General features: G+C 48.5%; 1 protein-coding gene across 5 annotated transcripts in view; it reads right to left on the bottom strand.

Moving 5' to 3' along the window:
* The window catches only part of IL1R1 (interleukin 1 receptor type 1), a 39650-nt gene extending 22068 nt beyond the window's left edge, over positions 1 to 17582 (bottom strand). The window contains exons 1-4 of one of the 5 annotated variants that reach the window (XM_023552602.2): positions 17459 to 17582; positions 5903 to 6052; positions 4967 to 5064; positions 4756 to 4821 (exon numbers count right to left, since the gene is read on the bottom strand). In XM_023552602.2, coding sequence (XP_023408370.1) covers positions 4756 to 4821; positions 4967 to 5038 — 138 coding nt within the window. In that variant the 5' untranslated portion in view covers positions 5039 to 5064; positions 5903 to 6052; positions 17459 to 17582. Of the gene's footprint in view, positions 1 to 4251; positions 4496 to 4755; positions 4828 to 4966; positions 5065 to 5902; positions 6053 to 14661; positions 14828 to 15654; positions 17401 to 17458 lie in introns of those variants that run through there. The other 4 variants (XM_010593568.3, XM_010593567.3, XM_064268566.1 and 1 more) reach the window with 4 other exon arrangements.
* Between the last annotated feature and the right edge of the window lie 687 nt (positions 17583 to 18269).

Below are 18269 nucleotides of genomic sequence, written 5' to 3'. Positions count from 1 at the left end.
AACCCAAACCCATTGGTGTTGAGTCGATTCCGACTCAGAGCAACCCTATGGACAGAGTAGAACCGCCCCATAGGGCTTCCAAGGAGCAGCTGGTGGATTTGAACTACAGGCCTTTTGGTTAGCAGCCAACCTCTTAACCACTGTGCCACCAGGGCTCCAAATTATGTATAATAAACTCTAATCTCATGTATCCAGGCAACTTTTGCATAAATCCAATTGATGGCCAATGACTACCTCAAACTCAACAGGGCCCAAACCAAACTGGTGCTCTCTCCCGCCGAATTAGCACACACCCTCACCTCCCACTCACTCCCGCTCCCCACTAGGCCCCTACTTGAGCCCACCCCCCAGTCTCCCACCGCCACAATGGGAATGGCACTACTGCAAACCTACCATTCACCCACCCAGCAAGAGACCGAGGATCAATTATCCCGTCACCACCACCCCCACAGCCACTCTCTTGCCCAGCCCTAGCCAGTCTGCTTCCTAAGACCATCAAACAGACCCACTTTGCTCAAGCCCCACGATGGATGCTTCATTAGCAGAAGCAATGACCATCTCCTGCCTTGATTAATAACGGCAGCAGGCTCCTTACTGGCTTCTCTGCCTATAGATTTCCTCCTGTCAAACTAAAGAGCTTACAACTATCAGCCCATCAAACAGTAGTTCACAACATCTTTGTTGGCTCCCCCATGCCCCCAAAATAGACCAAACTCTTCAGCAATGGGTACAGGTTCTCTTTGCTTAGCTCTGACTTATGCCGCCCTCACTTCCCTCAGCATACACCATACTTCAGCCATGACCTTGCCATGTTCTCCAGCCTCTGAGTCTTCACCTTTGCTCTTCTCACTGACTAGTTACCATACCCATCAGGCCTCAGCCCCAGGCCACTCCCCTCCAACCATGCCCAGGAGCATCCCACACTCCTTGCCTGGTTAGATATTCCTTCTCTGTGCCACCCAGCAATCTGTGCTTGCGCCCATCAGAGCACTTTGCACACTTGATTGCAGTTAACAAAGAACAGGAAACTTTCAGAAGGGCAGGAACCTCAACGTGCTTTTCACCGCACGCATAGCATCTGGCACTGCGTTTAGAACATGGAAGCTGTTAAGAATTCTTGTGGAGTGAATGAAAACGTGAACCAGAGACATAGTCATCCTTTCCACCTAACCCCAGAGACAATTTTCAGAAGAGACCATGTCATTTTATGCCTCGAAAAAAAAATCTACACTTTAGTTTTTGTTGTTGTCGTCGTTAGGTGCCATCTAGTCGCTTCCGGTTCATAGCGACCCCACGCACAAGAGAACAAAACACTGCGCGATGCTGCGCCATCCTCACAATCGTTGTTATGCTTGAGCCCATTGATGTGGCCACTGTGTCAATCCATCTCATTGAGAGTCTTCCTCTTTTTCACTGACCCTCTACTTTACCAAGCATGATGTCCTTCTCCAAGGACTGATCCCTCCTGACATGTCCAAAGTTTGTGAGACGAAGTCCTGCCATCCTTGCTTCTAAGGAGCATTCTGGTTGTATTTCTACCAAGACAGATTTGTTCATTCTTCTGGCAGTCCATGGTATATTCAATATTCTTCTCCAACGCCATAATTCAAAGGCATCAATTCTTCTTTGGTTTTCTTTATTCCTTGCCCAGCTTTCGCGTACATATGGGGTGACAGAGAACATCAAGGCTTGGGTCAGGCACACCTTAGCCTTCAAGGTAACATCTTTGCTTTTTAGCGCTTTAAAGAGTTCTCCTACAGCAGTTTTGTCCAATGCAATGCACCGTTTGATTTTAATTTTTATAAGAGATTAAATTTGCCCGTATTCTTATCCATAGGTTATAAGTAAATATGCAAACATAAAAATATGCAAACATAAAATATTTTAACTAAGACATCACAAATTCAGACTCTACTAATGAAATGCAATCCTTTAAATATTAACTGGAAAACAATTTAAGAAGCTGTATTAAAGGATATTTTTTAAATTTACAACGCGCTCTCTAAGTCAATGTGAAAGGCGGGGGAGCCCTTCTAGGCATGCAGACACACCCATTCACACTCTCCTCCCAGTAATAGGACCTTGGTTCCTAAACCCGGCTCAGGTCTTGAAACGTGCCTGGAAGTTGTACAACTGCATTCCTTCAGAACCCTGTAATTCTGACATCGTATAAATGTAAACTGGCCTTTTCTTGAATTAGTCCTGTTTAATGGCATTATTAGCATACTTATCTTTAAATTATATTCAGATTGTTAAATAAGAAGGCGTTGAAACTTTGGCTGGCTTATGTTTTTCTGTGATTGTGTGGAAGTGTGTTTTAAGTCTTCAAAATAAAGAGAAAGGGTTTCAGCGTTCTTGATTACAAGTTCCAGGCCAGCCAATGACCTGCATTAGTTTATCAAAAGCAAAATAAGGGTGTTAGGAAATCAACTGAACACCTGCCAGCTGTTACTTCATTTAGTTACAAGATCTGGCTTGTTTGATTATTAAAAGGTAGAGGAAAAAAAGAGACCTATAAAGTGTTTATCTAGAGGTATCAGCCCAAATTAACTGTGGACAAACAAGGTTTAACTCATTGTATGTCCAAGGACGGTGTGGCTAGCTCATCCAGGATAGAATGATCTTGGACATGACACCTCACTGGACCTCAGTTTGTCATCTGTACAAGATGGGCAATGAGTCAGATGACCGAGATACCCTCCTGCTTTAACACCCCATAAAATCAAAAACAAAAAACAAAAGGGACTGCTAAACCCTAGGGGTCCAGGCTTCACTTCACCTGCCACAGAACTGATCTGGGAAAAAGCAGGGGCGTTTGTGACTCCGTATCAGTCCCCAGGATCCTAAGGCAATGGGGTCAGCTCAGAGCAGTGAGTCGGTAGGGTTACTCGTCAAATTATCTAAGGGAATGGGGACACCGGAAGGGAAGGAGGTGAAGAACAGATTCAAGGCTAAACCAAATATGCTCCTTCCTCCAAAAATGAAGGCAAAGCTCATTACATCCTAAAACAAAACAGAAATCCCAAGAGTGTAGCCAAACCTGATGAGTCTTTAGTGTCAGTAGTTGAAAAGCTGTCCAAGTCAGGAGGTCCTTCAACAAACATTTGTATTCTACTCTATGCCAAGCAATACACTTGTGCCAGAGACAAAAAGTAAATTAAAATAAAAAATGAACCTGGTAATGGAGATGGTCACAATATAGGCATTTAGCCACATGTTATCACCAGATGTGTTCCTCATATTCCATCAGTGGCACAACAAATAAAAGCTCGGGCTCTGTGCCTCAGTTCCCCCACTTGACAAAACGGGGATGATAGTAATAGTATTTTGTCACTGAGCGTTGTTGTAAGGATTGAGCTATCACATACTGGGGGCTTGGAACAATGTCTGAAAAATGGTCATCACTCGATGTTGTTAGCTGCCATCCAGTTAGCTCTGACTCATGGCAACCTCATGTATAACAGAACACAACATTGCCTGGTCCTGCGCCATCCTCACAATCGTTGTTGCTTGAGCCCGGTGTTCCAGCTATTGTGTAATCCATCTCACTGAGGGGTTCCCTCCTTTCCACTGGTCCTCTGCTTAACCAATCATGATGTCCTTTCCTAGCGACTGGTCTTTCCTGGTGACTTTTCCAAAGTAAGCAAGACGAAGTCTGGCCATCCTCATATCTAAGGAGCATTCTGTTTGCATTTCTTTTAAAATTGTAACTTTTAAGTTTAACTCAAATGTTACCCAAACCCAAACCCACTGCCATCGAGTCGATTCTGACTCATAGCGACCCTATAGAACAGAGCAGAACTGCCCGATAGAGTTTCCAAGGAACGCCTGGCGGATTCAAACTGCTGACCTCTTGGTTAGCAGCTGTAGCACTTAACCACTACACCACCAGGGTTTCCACTCAAATGTCAGCTATTATTAAATTACCCCATGTTCTGATGACAAATACAAGTTTTGGTAAAATGTTTCCGATAACCATTCATTTCTTTGTACTTACATTTCTGCATTCGATATTTATATACTGAATATCTACTACATGCCCACTGTCTATACTTGGCCCTGGGAATAAAAATACAAATAACGACCCAGTGCCTGGCTCCAGGAGCTCACGTGCTAGCCAGGAAAAGGGGCACATCGACAGGGTTATACTGTCACGTGGGAATGTCCAAAGGGAGAGATCTGCCGAGAGTATGATGGAAGCTCAAAGGCAGGGGTCCTCACTGGGAGGATGTTTCCAAGATGAGGTGTTACCTGAACCTCATGTGGGCCATGGGATGGTGGTACAGGAGAGGACCACGCAACATCTCGCTTGGTGGGGGCTGAGAGATGAGGCTGGAGAGGCTAGAAGTGCCCAGGACATGAAGGGTCTTGCTGAGGAGTTTGGACTGCAATTTGTAGGTGGCAGAGAACCACTTTGCAGGTTTAAGCCACAGGGTGAGGTATGCTCAGACTTTCATTTTTTTACAGGACTTTTGGCATCTGTGTGGAATATAAACTGGAGACAAGCCGGGAGGCAGGAAGTACAGTTAGGAGGCTGCTGCGGAGGTCCAGATGAGAGGGAATGAGGGGGTGAACCAAACCAGCAATAAACAAATTTAGAACAGAGCATATCTAGGACCACCAGAGGCAAGTGAGAGAACTGGGGGCTGACTAGGACTGGGGTGCAGGCCAGAGGGAGGCACCAACCCTGGCTCGCTGAGAATGGCATGGGGGGAGGGGGAGGCAGGTCCAGGTAAAGAAGTTAGGTTCACTTACCCACGGATGGCCAGGAGAGGCCCCGGGCTGCAGCCTCAGCACCACTGGGCTCCAGGTCTCCCGAGACTAGGTGAGGCAGTGAAGTTGCCAACAAACATCGAGATTTTTGTGTGAATTAAAAGTTAAGCAAAAATGGACAGTAAGGGCTGGAATGTGCTGGAGTTGGGGAGAGATAGGACACTGAATTGGGAGCCACCATCATTCGACTCACCTGAGGGCAGGTGAGGTGACTGTGGTGGTCAGCTGTACGTGTCAACTTGGCCAGACTATGGTGCCCAGCCATTCAGCCCATCATCAGTCTAGATGTTGCTAAAAAGGCGTTTACACGTGATTAACATTTAAAGCAGTTGACCTCCACAAGGAGGGTGGGCCTCAGCCAATCAGGTGAAGGTCTTAAGAGCAAAAACTGAGGTTTCCTGGAGGAGGAGGAGTCTGCTTTAACACTATAAATAGATACTCTGCTGCAGCTTTCAGCCCACCGCCTGACTTGCCAGCCTCCACGATCGATCAAGTGAGCCAATTGCTTCAATCAATCAATCCCTCTCTCCCCTTCCCTGTCTCTCTCTCTCTCCTTTTCTCCCTGTCTCCTTTTCTCACTCTTTCTCTGCCTACCTCTCTCTCTATATATATATCTCCATATATATGTTATCTCTATAGATCCATATGTTAAAAAAGTATCTAAATACATATAAAAAAAAAATACATATATTTAATATAAATCTTTTTGGTTCTCTTTCTCTGGAGAACAGTAAGACAGTGACTCGGGGAAACCAGGCTAGCTGTGGCTGTTACTAGGTTCTGTCGTTGTGGTTGTTAGTTACCGTCGAGTCAATGCCCACCCCTGATGGCCCCGTGGGTGCACAGTAGAACTGCTCCATAGGGTTTCCAAGGGTGTGACCTTTCAGAAGCAGATCGCCTGGCCTGTCTTCCAAGGTGCCTCGAGGTGGGTTCGAACCTTCACTTTTTTCAGCTAAAAGTCCTGAGCTTAAGTGTTTGCACCACCCAGGAACTGCTTAATGGGTTGCCCACCCAGTGCCGTCAAGTCGCCTCTTTAAAAAGCTGGTAAAACCATGGAGGTGTCCCAAAGAAAAATGTACAACAAAATTAAAATAGTTTTGCATACAACGGAGGAATACTCAAAGATCACCTGATGCTGAGAACTGTGGACTCCAGCTGTTTGTGAGAAAAGCCAGGCGTGAGGTGGGGTGAGCCAGTCCTGTTACCTCCGAGAAGCTTTCAGGTACTAAGTAGTCCCGTTTCTTGGCAGGGAGTCACCACCTTTCAAGGGCACATCTACCTGGAAAGGAAGAATGCCCATGAGTATGGATCTGAGGAGAGAAGTCTGCAAGTCTCAAACAGACTGCAATGATCTCAAGAGATACCAGAAAGGCTTTAAACTCTTGTGAAAATGAGTCAGGGGTTTAAAAGTGTGTTCCAGAGTATTTTGATACAGAACTCTCAGAAAATCAAATCACAGGGTTTGGCAATACGCCAAGTTTGACAGCCGTGAAACATTTCCAAAGACACAAACGAATCTGACCTTTTGCTAGACACACAAATACAGAAATGAATGGAACAATCCCTGAGGCTCTCACGGCTGAATGAACGCCCTGGGAAAACAAAAGCTCCGCTCCGGCATTGCCTGAGAGAAACCTAGAAGATGCCAAAGAAAACGAACAGGGCCTTTGAACAAAGGGCCTGCTCAGCCTACTTTCTGAGTCCTCATTCCACATTATATCAAGCATATTAATATACCCACATCCCAAGTTACATAACTCATAAATAACTTCAAAAAAGTTGAGTTGTGATTGACATGCTATTACGTTCTATAGATATTTCACCATTTTCAGCTGGTTTTGCAGGTTTTTTTTTTTTTCCAGTATTTTGCAATCTCGTTTTGTTTTGTGTTTTTCAGATCTCAGACATTTCTTAGACCTTGGAAAATCTTCTAAGGCCAAACCATGAGGTCTTTGAATGCCCAGTGAATTAAAACAGCCTGACTAATTCAATGCTAAACATTTTGCTTAGATAAACTTACTGAATACCAGACAAGTATTCACTTTAAACTGATCAGGAAGCACACACACACACACAAACCAGAACTCATTGCCATCGAGTAGATTCTGACTCACTGCGACCCTATGGGACAGAGCAGAACTGCCCTACCCCATAGGGTTTCCAAGGAGCCACTGGTGGATTCAAACTGCCGACCTTTTGGTTAGCAGCTGAGCCACTGGGCAACCAAGGTTCTGAGACAGCACACAGCGCACACTGAGGTATCAGAGGCACGGTAGCTTATCAATACGAATAGCAATGTAGCATAGCATTGAAGGGAAGACTCCCAGATCGTCCTGTCCCCCGGTCCTAGGACAGACCCTCCAACCCCACAAACGTGCTCCAAAAATGACTGCTGCTGAGGGGAATTACAGAGAGAACGGGACAGAGGGAAAAGGAAAGGCGAGAGGGATGAATTCATTTGGAAGGCCCAGGAAACCTTGGGCGTAGAAGTTGCCTCCCCGCCTCCCGCTAACTACTTCACGCTCCCTCATCCTCTTTTCTTCAGAAACTTCCCGTAAGAGCTTTTCTATTTATCGTCTCCACTTCTGAACCACACTGCAGTCTGGCTTCTGTGTTCACGAAAACCTCTTGCTGCAGAGCTGGTTCCAACTCACAGGGACCCCGCGTGTGTCAGAGTAGAACTGTGCTCCATTGGGTTTTCGATGGCTGATTTTTCGGAGAAGACAGCCAGGTCTTTCTTCCGAGGCACCTGAGTGGACCTGAACCTCCAACCTTTCGTTTAGCAGCCAAGTACGTTATCCGTGTGCACCACTCAGGGACTCCCTCTGCTCACTAAACAAGCAAATAAAAAAACCTACAACAACAGCAGCAATAAAAAAGAAACAGCCTTTGTAGCCAAACTGATGGTAACTCAGGCAACCCCGTGTGTTACAGCAGAACTGCCCCGTGGGGTTTTCTTAGCTGTAATCTTTATGTAAGCAGGTCGCCAGGCCTTTCTTCTGCTGTGCCGCTGAGTGGGTTCAAACTGCCAACTGGCAGCCAAGCAGAGGAGACCAGCCGTTGGGAGCAGCTCTGTGGCATTCAGGCTCCCATTGCGCAGTTGTTCCTTGCCTGGTGGTTTCTTCTGTGACTCCTGGCCAGTATCAATAGCACAGACTACTCTGTCCATACATAGCACTGGCCATGCTGGGATATGAGCACAGCAGTCCCAGAACGTGGCTGGGTGATGCAGCTAGCTATATTAACCTCCAAGGCTGATCTTTGGCCTTCCCCAGCTATATCCCATACTGTGAGGGTCCCTATATGTGCTCTCAGGTGGACACCGCAGCCCACGTGTCCAGTGCCATCCTCCTCACGCGTCCCTGGCCGCCGCGCAGACCGTCTGTGGTACATATACCGGCAGAGCACTCCATGGGAGAACCCCAGAAAGAGGCCACAGAGGCCCTGGAATTGGGGCCCAGGCTGTGTGGGAAATCCAGCGGTACCAGGGACTAGAAGCATGGTCAAGAAGGGGGTAGCTATTGGGCAAGGGTTCCAAACGAGCACCCCCTCTTGGCCCTACAGAGTCCTTGTCACATCAAGGGGTGCCGCTGGAGGAGGCAAGGCAGTGCCGTCTAAGCACAGGGCTGAGGACAGGGGCCGCTCCGGCCTGGTGCTAAGGGGAGTCCTGCAGCATGCCAAACCTATGCAGAACCCCAAGAAGAGAGGACTGCAGGAGGGTGCCTCAAATCCAAAACTTAGAAGGAAATCCTTGCTGCACTTTCCACATTTCTACCTCGTATCAAGTCACGCTTCTGCCTCTGCATTGAGTGTCTCCTAAACGCATCCACGGCATCGTTGACGACAACCTTTCATCCCAAACTGTAGTTACCACGCGTACCTCTGTATGTTCGACAAACAGCCAGGGAGTTAGACACCAAGTCAGCTAGAACGGGCTAGTGGCTGTGGATGCGCCCTGGTCCACGCAAGGAGGAACCCGGGTTCTGCAGCTCGCGAGATGCCGGAGCCCACGTGTTCTATGGATAATGAGTGGAAATCTGCATGGAGAACAGCTCATGGGACTGAAATTCAGAGATAATCACGATCTTCACCTCCTACCCCTTTGTTATAAGCTGTTACACAGTCCCCAACATTCCCAAAGCCAAAATGTTAGTTTACAGACAAGGTACAAAGGAACTTACTTGTAAAGCCACAGAATCACATGTTTGTGGAAAATACTCCAGAATTCTGTGCTCCCTCAAGTCCTTGCTTCTTAAAATAAAAAAAAATAGGATCCGCAAATCCACAAAGGAAAGCTCTAGACAGCCAGGAAGCCCAGGGTTTATCTTTCTGGGGTACCAGATTCATGCAAATTATTTTTACAGTAAAGCAAACATGACTATATTATGTAGTAGAAAGAAAAAATCTCTAAGAGCAGTCTCAGATAAAACACCAAAGAAATATGCTTGAAGGTGAGCTACTCGGGAGCGCTGGGTTGGGCATTCGCCTTTCACTTTCCAAGAGAAGTCCTTCGGCAGGAAAAATTGAGCACTCTAAGGTTCACCGCAATGTGCTCCAAAAGGGGCATAACTTTTTCCATTCCGTAGAGATTAACCACACACACACGCCACTCACAGAAATCATTAAAACCCAGCTGTACGTTAAATACGGCTATCACTGACTTTCTGCCAGAGAAAGATCTACATAGATATGTACAGAAAACCCTGGTGGTGCAGTGGTTAAGAGCTCGGCTGCTAACCAAAAAGGTCGCCAGTTTGAATACACCAGGCACTCCCTGGAAAACCTATGGGGCCGTTCTACTCTTTCCTATAGGGTTGCTATGAGTCGGAATCGACTCGATGGCAACGGGTTTGGTTTTTGGTTTTCGGTATGTATAAGCCCAAACCACCTCCGTGACAGCAGCAATGGAAACTCATTCACCATCTCAGAAACTCCAGAAAACATAGACTTTGGCTATATTGCCCTGAATAGATTAATCTAAAAGCCTGGCTCAAAGTAGACTTATCTAGCTTATTGAACCATATAAATGGGGCAGGTGAAGTCATTCGCATCAAGCAGGCAAAGGGAGAGAGGCGCAGCAGCTGAGAGTGCTAACGTAAACATAACGTAAAAATTGCTGCAGGTTTCAAGGTATTGCTCTATTCAATCTAAATTCTTCAGCTATGACAAGACATGAAGCCACAAGGATGGGGTTTAAGCTGAGGCACATGGGTTTTAAGTCCAAGGGGATACTGAGGCCCAGAAAGAAGTGATTATCATCACAAAGTGGTTACCAGGAATGAGCCTTTGACCTCTAGGTTGGAAGGAGACAGACAGATTTAGACAGAGATCTAGGGAGAAGAGGGAGCAGCCGAGAGTGTTAACTGTTGGCACCACCAAGGGACTCCCTATAACCTATTAAAACCAAGTCTGTCACCCCTCAAGTCAATTCTGACTCAAGGCAACCCCATATGTTACAGGATAGAACTGCTCCATAGAGTTTTCTTGGCTGCACTCTTAATAGAGAAGCCCTGGTGGCACAGTGGTTAAGAGCTCAGCTGCTAACCAAAAGGCTGGCTGTTTGAATCCACCAGCCGTTCCTTGGAAATCCTATGAGGGGCAGTTCTGCTCTTTCGTATAGGGTCGCTCTGAGTTGGAATTGACTGGATAGTACTGAGTTAGTTTTTTTTTGTTGTTTTATAATCTTAATGGAAGCAGGTCGCTAGGTCTTTCTTCTGCGGTTACCAGTGGGTGGGTTTGAACTGCCAACCTTCAGGTGAGTAGTCGAGCACAAACCTTTTGCACCACCTAGGGACCTTTTTTTTTTTTTTTTTTTAGGGACCTTACCAGCTATCGTTGTTTTTGTTGTTGGGTGCCGTCAATCAACTCACAGTGACCCCCGTCATAGAGCAGAACTGCCCCATAAGCTTTTCTTGACTGTCATCTTTACGAAAGCAAATTGCCAGGTTTTTCTCCCACAGAGCTGCTGTGTGGTTCAGACTTCTGGTTAGCCGCCCAGCCCAACCACCAAACCCACTGTCGTGGAATCATGGCAATGCCCTGCCCTATTTCAGGGGCCATGTTTGCATTTGTGTTAATCACCCAGTATCTTCTGATAAAGCTAAAGCAGTCATGTTCACTGGGGCACGTATGGTCCCCGAGGGAGCATTTCACAAATTTGGGGGAAGAAGACTATCTTAGTCATCTAGTGCTGCTGTAACAGAAATGCCACGAGTGGATGGATGGCTTTAACAAAGAGAAATTTACTTTCTCATAGTCTAGTAGGTTAGAAGACCAAATGCAGAGCGTCAGCTCCCAGGGAAGGCTTTCTCTCTCTGTCAGCTCTGGAGGAAGGTCCTTCTCATCAATCTTCCCCTGGACTAGGAGCTTTTCTGCACAGGAACCCTGGGTCCGAAAGACATGCTCTGCTCCAGGTGCTTGATAGTATAAGCTTGCCACTCTCTGCTTGCTTCCCTTTCCTTTTATCTATTATAAGATAAAAGGTGGTACAGACCACACTCCCGGGAAACTCCCTTTACACTAGACCAAGGATGTGACCTGAGCAAGGGTGTTACATTCCACCCTAATCCTCTTTAACCACAGGCAGAGACTACGATTTATAACACAAAGGAAAAATCACAGAATGGAGGACAACCACACAATACTGGGAATCATGGCCTAACCAAGTTGACACATATTTTGGGGGAACACAATTCAATCCATGATGAAGGCACTCTGAGTTATCACAGTGATATATTAAGAGGTGAAGTCCATTTGGTAGTGGACAACTCACAATGTGCAACACATTTCCACCCAGAGAAGACTTGTCCCACATCCTGCCAGACTGCAAGGGTCCCACAGACACTCATGCCCATGAGAAACATATTTATGGTTTTTTAAGCCTAGCACCAACTCCATTTTGCATTTACATAAAAATATATACATTGTTGGCAAAATTTTCATACACACTGAATTTTCTAGGAATGCAACACTCAGTGTTTTATTTCTCCTAAGCACTTCATTTTCATCTCAAAAACACTGACAACTGCACTCCTATGCAGTTGTAAAGTTGACACACACGGGGTCACCAGCGGGGTCACCAGCGACCGGTACCAGCAGGGACCTGAGGAACCCCAACCCCTTTCACCTTCCATGAGCTCACTTCACAGCTGGCCCCTCTCCATCCTCTGCGCGCTGGGCACGGCCAGGAGTCAGCGCAGTGTTTCCTGGGGCCCGGGCAGGCCACCAGAGGGGGAACAAAGCTGACAGAGCAAATCCTTGTCCTGTATCAACAACCCACCTGACAACCTCGAAGAGAGGAAAACGCAAACCAAGCACTCTCTGATAGCAGCAGATGGGTGACATTCAGGGGGCTGGGCCATGGCTGGTGACTCACAGGTGCCCCTAATGACTTCTCTCCTTCAGAACGTAACTGGCAAGTCAACAGTGGATCTGTCAGGTAACAGTAATACGTGAACTCTGCTTTCTCCCTCCTTGGATGCTGCAGAACTCCAAGCTCTGCCACTTTGATTAAGGAGGCGCTCCCTCCACAATGTCTTTGCTCCTAGATGGACACCCATCTCCCACTGGTGCACTCCAGACAGAGGTTTTCCATCTTGTGGTGTCCCAGCAAGCCCACGGCCAAGCCACAGAGCGCATTTCCACTGTTCTTTAGGGAAACACAGAGCTGGACCCGTGTCCCTCATCCTCCCATCCTCTCCCCTGGAGAATCTAAGTGGGGTCCTGTGGGCAGCCACTGTGCCTACACCCTCGCCAAAGGGGCAGATTTCCATGAACAGCCTTATCCAAGAGAGTCCCAGCACCCTAAGCCTTCAGCAAGAGGATGGGGTTTCTGTCTGTTTCATTCACTGCTCCATCCCAGCACTTACAACAGTGCCAGGTACACACCCTGTGCCCTCGAGTCTATTCCGGCTCATAGCAACCCTGTAGGACAGAGTAGAACTGTACCATAGGGTTTCCAAGGCTTCCTTACAGAAGCCAACTGCCACATCTTTCTCCTACAGAGCAGGTGGTGGGTTCGAACCTGGACCTTTTGGTTAGCAGCCCAGCACTTTAATCACTGCAACACCAGGGCTTGTCCTGGTACATTGGAAACTTCAATAAACATTAAATAAGTAGATAAATTGAATATTAAGCAGTGTTTCACCAACAGTGGAAAAACTAGTTAAAAAAAAAAATGCTACGTGTTTTGCAACCAGAAAGAAAATCTAGATGCCACATTGCACCAAATATGGCAGCAGTGGAGCTGATTAAAATCGTGGCGTTTGGTCCTGTCCTGACCAAGAAGGCAGGTCCAACGACCTTTCCTGAACTGAATGGAGGCCACCCAAGTGTGGATAGGTTCAAGCGGAGTGCACACACAGCAGAAAGGTAGCTAGCCAAGTAAGACCAAAAACTAATCAGTGGGTTTCGCACATCCCCGCCCCAATCAAATCTCATCCTAAAGGCTCTACTTAATTTTCTAGCACAAAACTCAATACAGGATATTATTACAGAAAAGCAAATGAAATATTAAAGAGGATATTAAATAAATAAGAAATTATACTGGGTCGAGACAGGAAAAGATGCCCACAGGGACAGCAAACAACCCCAGCACCACCTCTTGCTTTCCTTAGCTCACCAATAGTCACAGAATTCCATGGGTACATTCGCGTTCCAGAAGCTTAGCACTAAGGCAGGGTGACCCAGACATCAGATTCCAAAGATAGACGGACCTCAGCTCACCTTCTCATCACGGTATCAGTGGCCCCAAGACATCCCTTCCCTCTGTTCTTAGGCCTTGCAGCTAAAGCCCAGGGAGCAAGCCCATCTGATGAGCTTCCTGGCACAAGAAAAGACTGGAGAGCTGCCCAGGGCAAGAATCAGCCACCGCACACCCTCCTCAGCAGCCTTCCTCCCTCCCCCTCCCTCCCCGCAGCACCCCAGGAGAAAGCCCTGGTAGGCAGGGACCACTGAGAGCCATCATGTGGTAACGTAGAAGGTGAGAGGTTTGGCGTCCAGGACACCACTCCCTGGATGCGGGTTCTCGGTCATGTCAGTCGGCCCTCTGTAAGTTTCTGCTTCCTGGGCTATAACGACAATGAAAACAGCACCTCTCTCACAAGACTGTAGCAACCCTAGTGGCGCAGTGGTTAAGTTCTGCCCGCTAATCAAAAGGCTAGCGGTTCAAACCCACCAGCTGCTCCTTGGGAGAAAGATGTGGCAATCTGCTTCTGTAAAGATTTACAGCTTTGGAAATGCTATGGGGCAGCTCTACTCTGTCCTATAGGGTGACTACCAGGCAGAATCGACTTGACCCGCAACAGGTTTGGTTTGCTTTGTTCACAAGACTGTAGTGAAGATGAAAGAGCAGTTAAGTGTAAAGGGCCTCCTAAACTGGAAAGTACCAGACGTGCTGGTTGTAAATCGTAAGTGTCTTTTTAATGTCCGCCATCATCCTTTACCTGAAGGGGCGACAAGTCACCGACCCCTCAGCCTCTACGGTGTTCATCCCTTACCTTGTGGATGGGGCTCAGCTCCCTGAATCTAAACCCCTATGAGGACCACCCCTAAACCAACTAAACCTGGTTGGATTAACACGCTGGGGAACAATTTATACAGGGAGCCACAACACCTAAAACCCTAAAAGGGAAACTCCTAGACCGGCTAAGCTTGGCAGGATTAAAACGCCTGGAAGCAATTTACACAACGACACACACACACACAGAGAAACACACATCTGACACAACCTTCCAGAATGATCGGTAAGTTCCTTCCTCCCCAATTATTTTTTTTAACAACCTTTACTCTTTAACAGAAAAAAAAAAAAAAAAGAACGAGAAAACATGAAACTGCCATCGCCTTCGTATAACTCCGATAACCCAAGTGTAATTCAGGAAAGACACTTACCGCCCACTGCCCAGCGGGGAGCCCAGCGCAAACGTCAGCGCCCCGGCCGATCACCCTCCCCGGACCCTACTCCTCGCCCGGCCGCCGCGCCATCCTGTCCCCCGGCTGAGCGAGTCACAGGGGCATTCAGGGACCCGCGGCCCCGGCGGGAACCCGGCCAGCTCGGCCAGTCTGGCCCCGGCCCGGCGGGGAGCCTGGGAGGAGCGAGGGGAGCTCCAGGGCGCCGCGGGGGAGGCCGCTCACATTCCTGCGGCGCAGCCCGGGCCTCGCCGTCCCTGGCCCCGGCCGGTGCGCGCGCTCCGGGCTCGGCTCCGGGACTCGGTGACGAGCGGCGGCGGCGCGTCCCGCTGCGGAACTGCCGGGCGCGGCTCGGGCTCGGGCCCAGACGCCGCGGGGGCGGGGAGCGGCCCGGGAAGGCTCGGCGGGGCCAGGCCCGGGGACCTTCCCCGCCCCACCTCGAGGAGCGCGCGCCGACCCTGGGGAGGCCAGACGGCCCTTCTGGGAACGCCTCCGGCCCCGGTTCCCACGCCCGGCGCCTCTGCCGAGGTCTCCCGCCTGTGCGCGGGGATCGGCGATCGGAGACCGCGCGCCCTCGCCCCCAAACCGCCGCGCAGCTCCTCGAGTTAGTCGGCACAACCCACCGAGAGGCAGCGACCGGGCTCTGCCACCCCACCTGCGGGGCCTCTGGGGGTGAATTCAGTGAACAGAGCTCACGACTCGCAGGGCTTTCGGGCCCCAAGCAAACAGTGATTTTGCAATAGAGCGCAGTTAGTGGTTGAAATCCCGCACGGCCGGTGGAGCCTGATCGCCCTAGGCCGGGCTTTTCCACCGTGGACGATCGTTAGCGTTACCTTAAAGTATTACCGTATTGTTTTTGTATGTCCTGATGAAAAAGCCCGTACATGCCCCTTGCATGTGGTACAGGCACCAGCCTCCCAATCTCGATACCAAACCTCTGGCCAGACTGGGTAGTCTTTCAAGTTTAAAACTCACCTACTCCCACAAGCTTCACTTTGCAAATGAGAATTCACATCTAGAGAAATGCAATGAACGGCCAAAGTCACAGAGCCAACGCCAGGGCTCCCAGCCGGACTACCACGAGCTTGAAGCTTGTCCTTTCTGCTCCACTCCGTGTGACCTGAAGCAAGTGACCACCCCACTCCGTGCGGCCTGGAGCAAGTGGCCAGACCTCCAACTTGTTTGGGGGACTTAATGTGCTGCTCCGTCAAGTGTCTGCCGCCAAGGAGATGCTGAGTAAAAGATTGTTTCCTTCCTTCCAGTGCCGACTCCTGCCTCCATCCCTCCCAGGCTGGGCAGGCAAACCTATCCCTTGATACGGCTCTTCGGAAACTCTTGAGATTTGAAGTAACCCTGGCCTCAGCTGCCACCGATAATTCTGGGATGGAGGAAAACCTAAAGGAGTGAGCAACTGTAACTCGTCAGTCCTAAAACCTGCCTTGTGGCCAGGCATGATGACAATCTCTCAGCTTTGTTGAAACAGTCATTTCTCTATCTTATGTGGTTCCAGGAGGGTGTGTGGTTCCCCTTTCTGGGGAGCAGGCCTAAATCATGGGATTGCGACAGCTCATTACTTGTCCTGGTCTCTTAGTCTCCCTTTACAGAGCAGCGGTTCACACAGCCCTACGACACACTGGAATCGCTGGAGGAGCTTCAGACTCTGGCGTTGCCTGGGTCACACACCAGATAGATGACATCAGGATCTGTGGGGCTGGGGCCCCACATCAAGCTCCCAGATGATCCCAGTGTGCAGCTAGAGTTGTGAAAACTGTTCCTCCAGACTCCCAGAATGAGGCTGTTACTCTGAGTCCTCCACCTGAAGGGCTAACTCAGCAGGTGTGTCCAGGTGGCAGTCGATGAAAAGCTGAAACAGGTGTGCCCCACTTGGCCCTGTAGAACTAGTCCGAAACTCAAAAAAACTAAACCCATTGCCATCAAGTCGATTCCAACTCATGGCAACCTCGTGTGTTAAAGAGTAGAACTGCTTCACAGGGTTTTCTTGGCTGCAACCTTGATAGAAGCAGATGACCATGTCTTTCTTCTTCGGCGCCATTGTGTGGATTTGAACTGCCGACCTTTCAGTTAGTAGTCAAGCATAAACCACTTGCACCGCCCAGGACCTAGAACTGGCTTAGGCAAGCCACGTGTTGGTGAACCTAAACGGGTCTTGCTATTTATATAATGACGATTTTTAGGTACTCTGACGGTATTTGGGTAAAAGTAGAAAGTGAAAATTCATCTGTGCAGTAATGTAGAAATAAAAATTATACTCTACTTTTTTTTTTTTTTTTAATTTGACCCTCCCACTCACCCAACTCCAGCTAGCCTGCTAGCCACACAGGCCCATAGACCTAGGTGGGACTCTCAAACATCCACTGATTATAGGAGAGGGTTTGTGGGCCCTCTTCCTTCTCACCGTTGTTCTGTCTGGGACCGTGAAGTCACCTCCTCCCCACTCAGCCTGGGCTGACCACTTTCCTTGACTCTCTCTTCCTTTTGTTCTCTTTCCTTGGATAATTTGTGCACCCACCTGCCTCATTTCACCTCCTGGGCTGGAAGCTCCCATACAGTGGAGACTGTCACCCCAGTATCACTCTTTGCTCTGGTCCCAGCACCAACACAAATGCCCTAAACCTGGCCTGCATGCTTCAGTGTAAAACTAACTGCTTAATGAACAGGATGCAATCCAGTCACTTAATTCTCTGAAGAAAAAAAAAAAAGGCTTAAAAGAAAGAGAATATCCTTACCCTCTGGATACCTCCCTCCTGGAAACACTTACCATTTGGGAGACTTTACAGTCTACCCCCAAGTCGCCTTCATTAAGAGGAACTTGGTTCCCTGATGATTGTCAGTCTATCCCCGCCCTTCAAGCTGTTCAGGTTACAGGACACTTCTGCTAAAGATTTATTTGGGAAGGAGTATCTAGTAATGCATATGAAACCAAGTCACATGATCAGTACGTCATGAGCTGATGACTGGAGAAAGAAAACCTTTCCCATGGTTTTTATATGGCAGGGCAGCGTTTTTAGTATTGTCCATTGTGAACATGAACGAGGCTGAGACACTTGAAAGAGAAAGTATTTTTGTGTGTTTGTTTCTTTGAATTTCAAAGGCCAAAGTACTAGAGAACTTAGAACACAGAATTTATATCATAAACCACTGAGAACAGAAGAATGAACAGTAATGTTAAGACTGTGTTTTCCTACCCAAAAGGAGCAGAGTTGACCAACAGGCAGGACGTTCTTTGAGAGGTGACCAAGTGCCCCGACTTCCTACCACCACCAACTCTCTGGTGAAGGAGAGGGATGGGGAACCCTGGAAGAGGGGGAGCAGAGCTTGGCTTCCCAGGGTGTAGCCCCGGACACCACCAGCCTCGTTGCAAAGCCCCATGTTCAGCGTGGCCCAAGCCAAGGATCAGCCCTGGCCACAGAGCTACCTAAGTGCTGGGCCTGAGGATAGACTGCCTTACAAGGTCCAGCACCTTCCAGAGTGTTCAGGTAAAGCAGCTAAGAGTCCCGAAGCCTTGGAAAGGGGCTGTCAAGTGGCTGAGAGGGCCAAAAAACGTGGAAGAGGCTTCGCATTTGAGTAAG

Source organism: Loxodonta africana, chromosome 15 (assembly GCF_030014295.1).
Source record: "Loxodonta africana isolate mLoxAfr1 chromosome 15, mLoxAfr1.hap2, whole genome shotgun sequence".
Classification (NCBI taxonomy): domain Eukaryota; kingdom Metazoa; phylum Chordata; class Mammalia; order Proboscidea; family Elephantidae; genus Loxodonta; species Loxodonta africana.
This window is presented reverse-complemented; position numbering and strand designations above follow the sequence as displayed.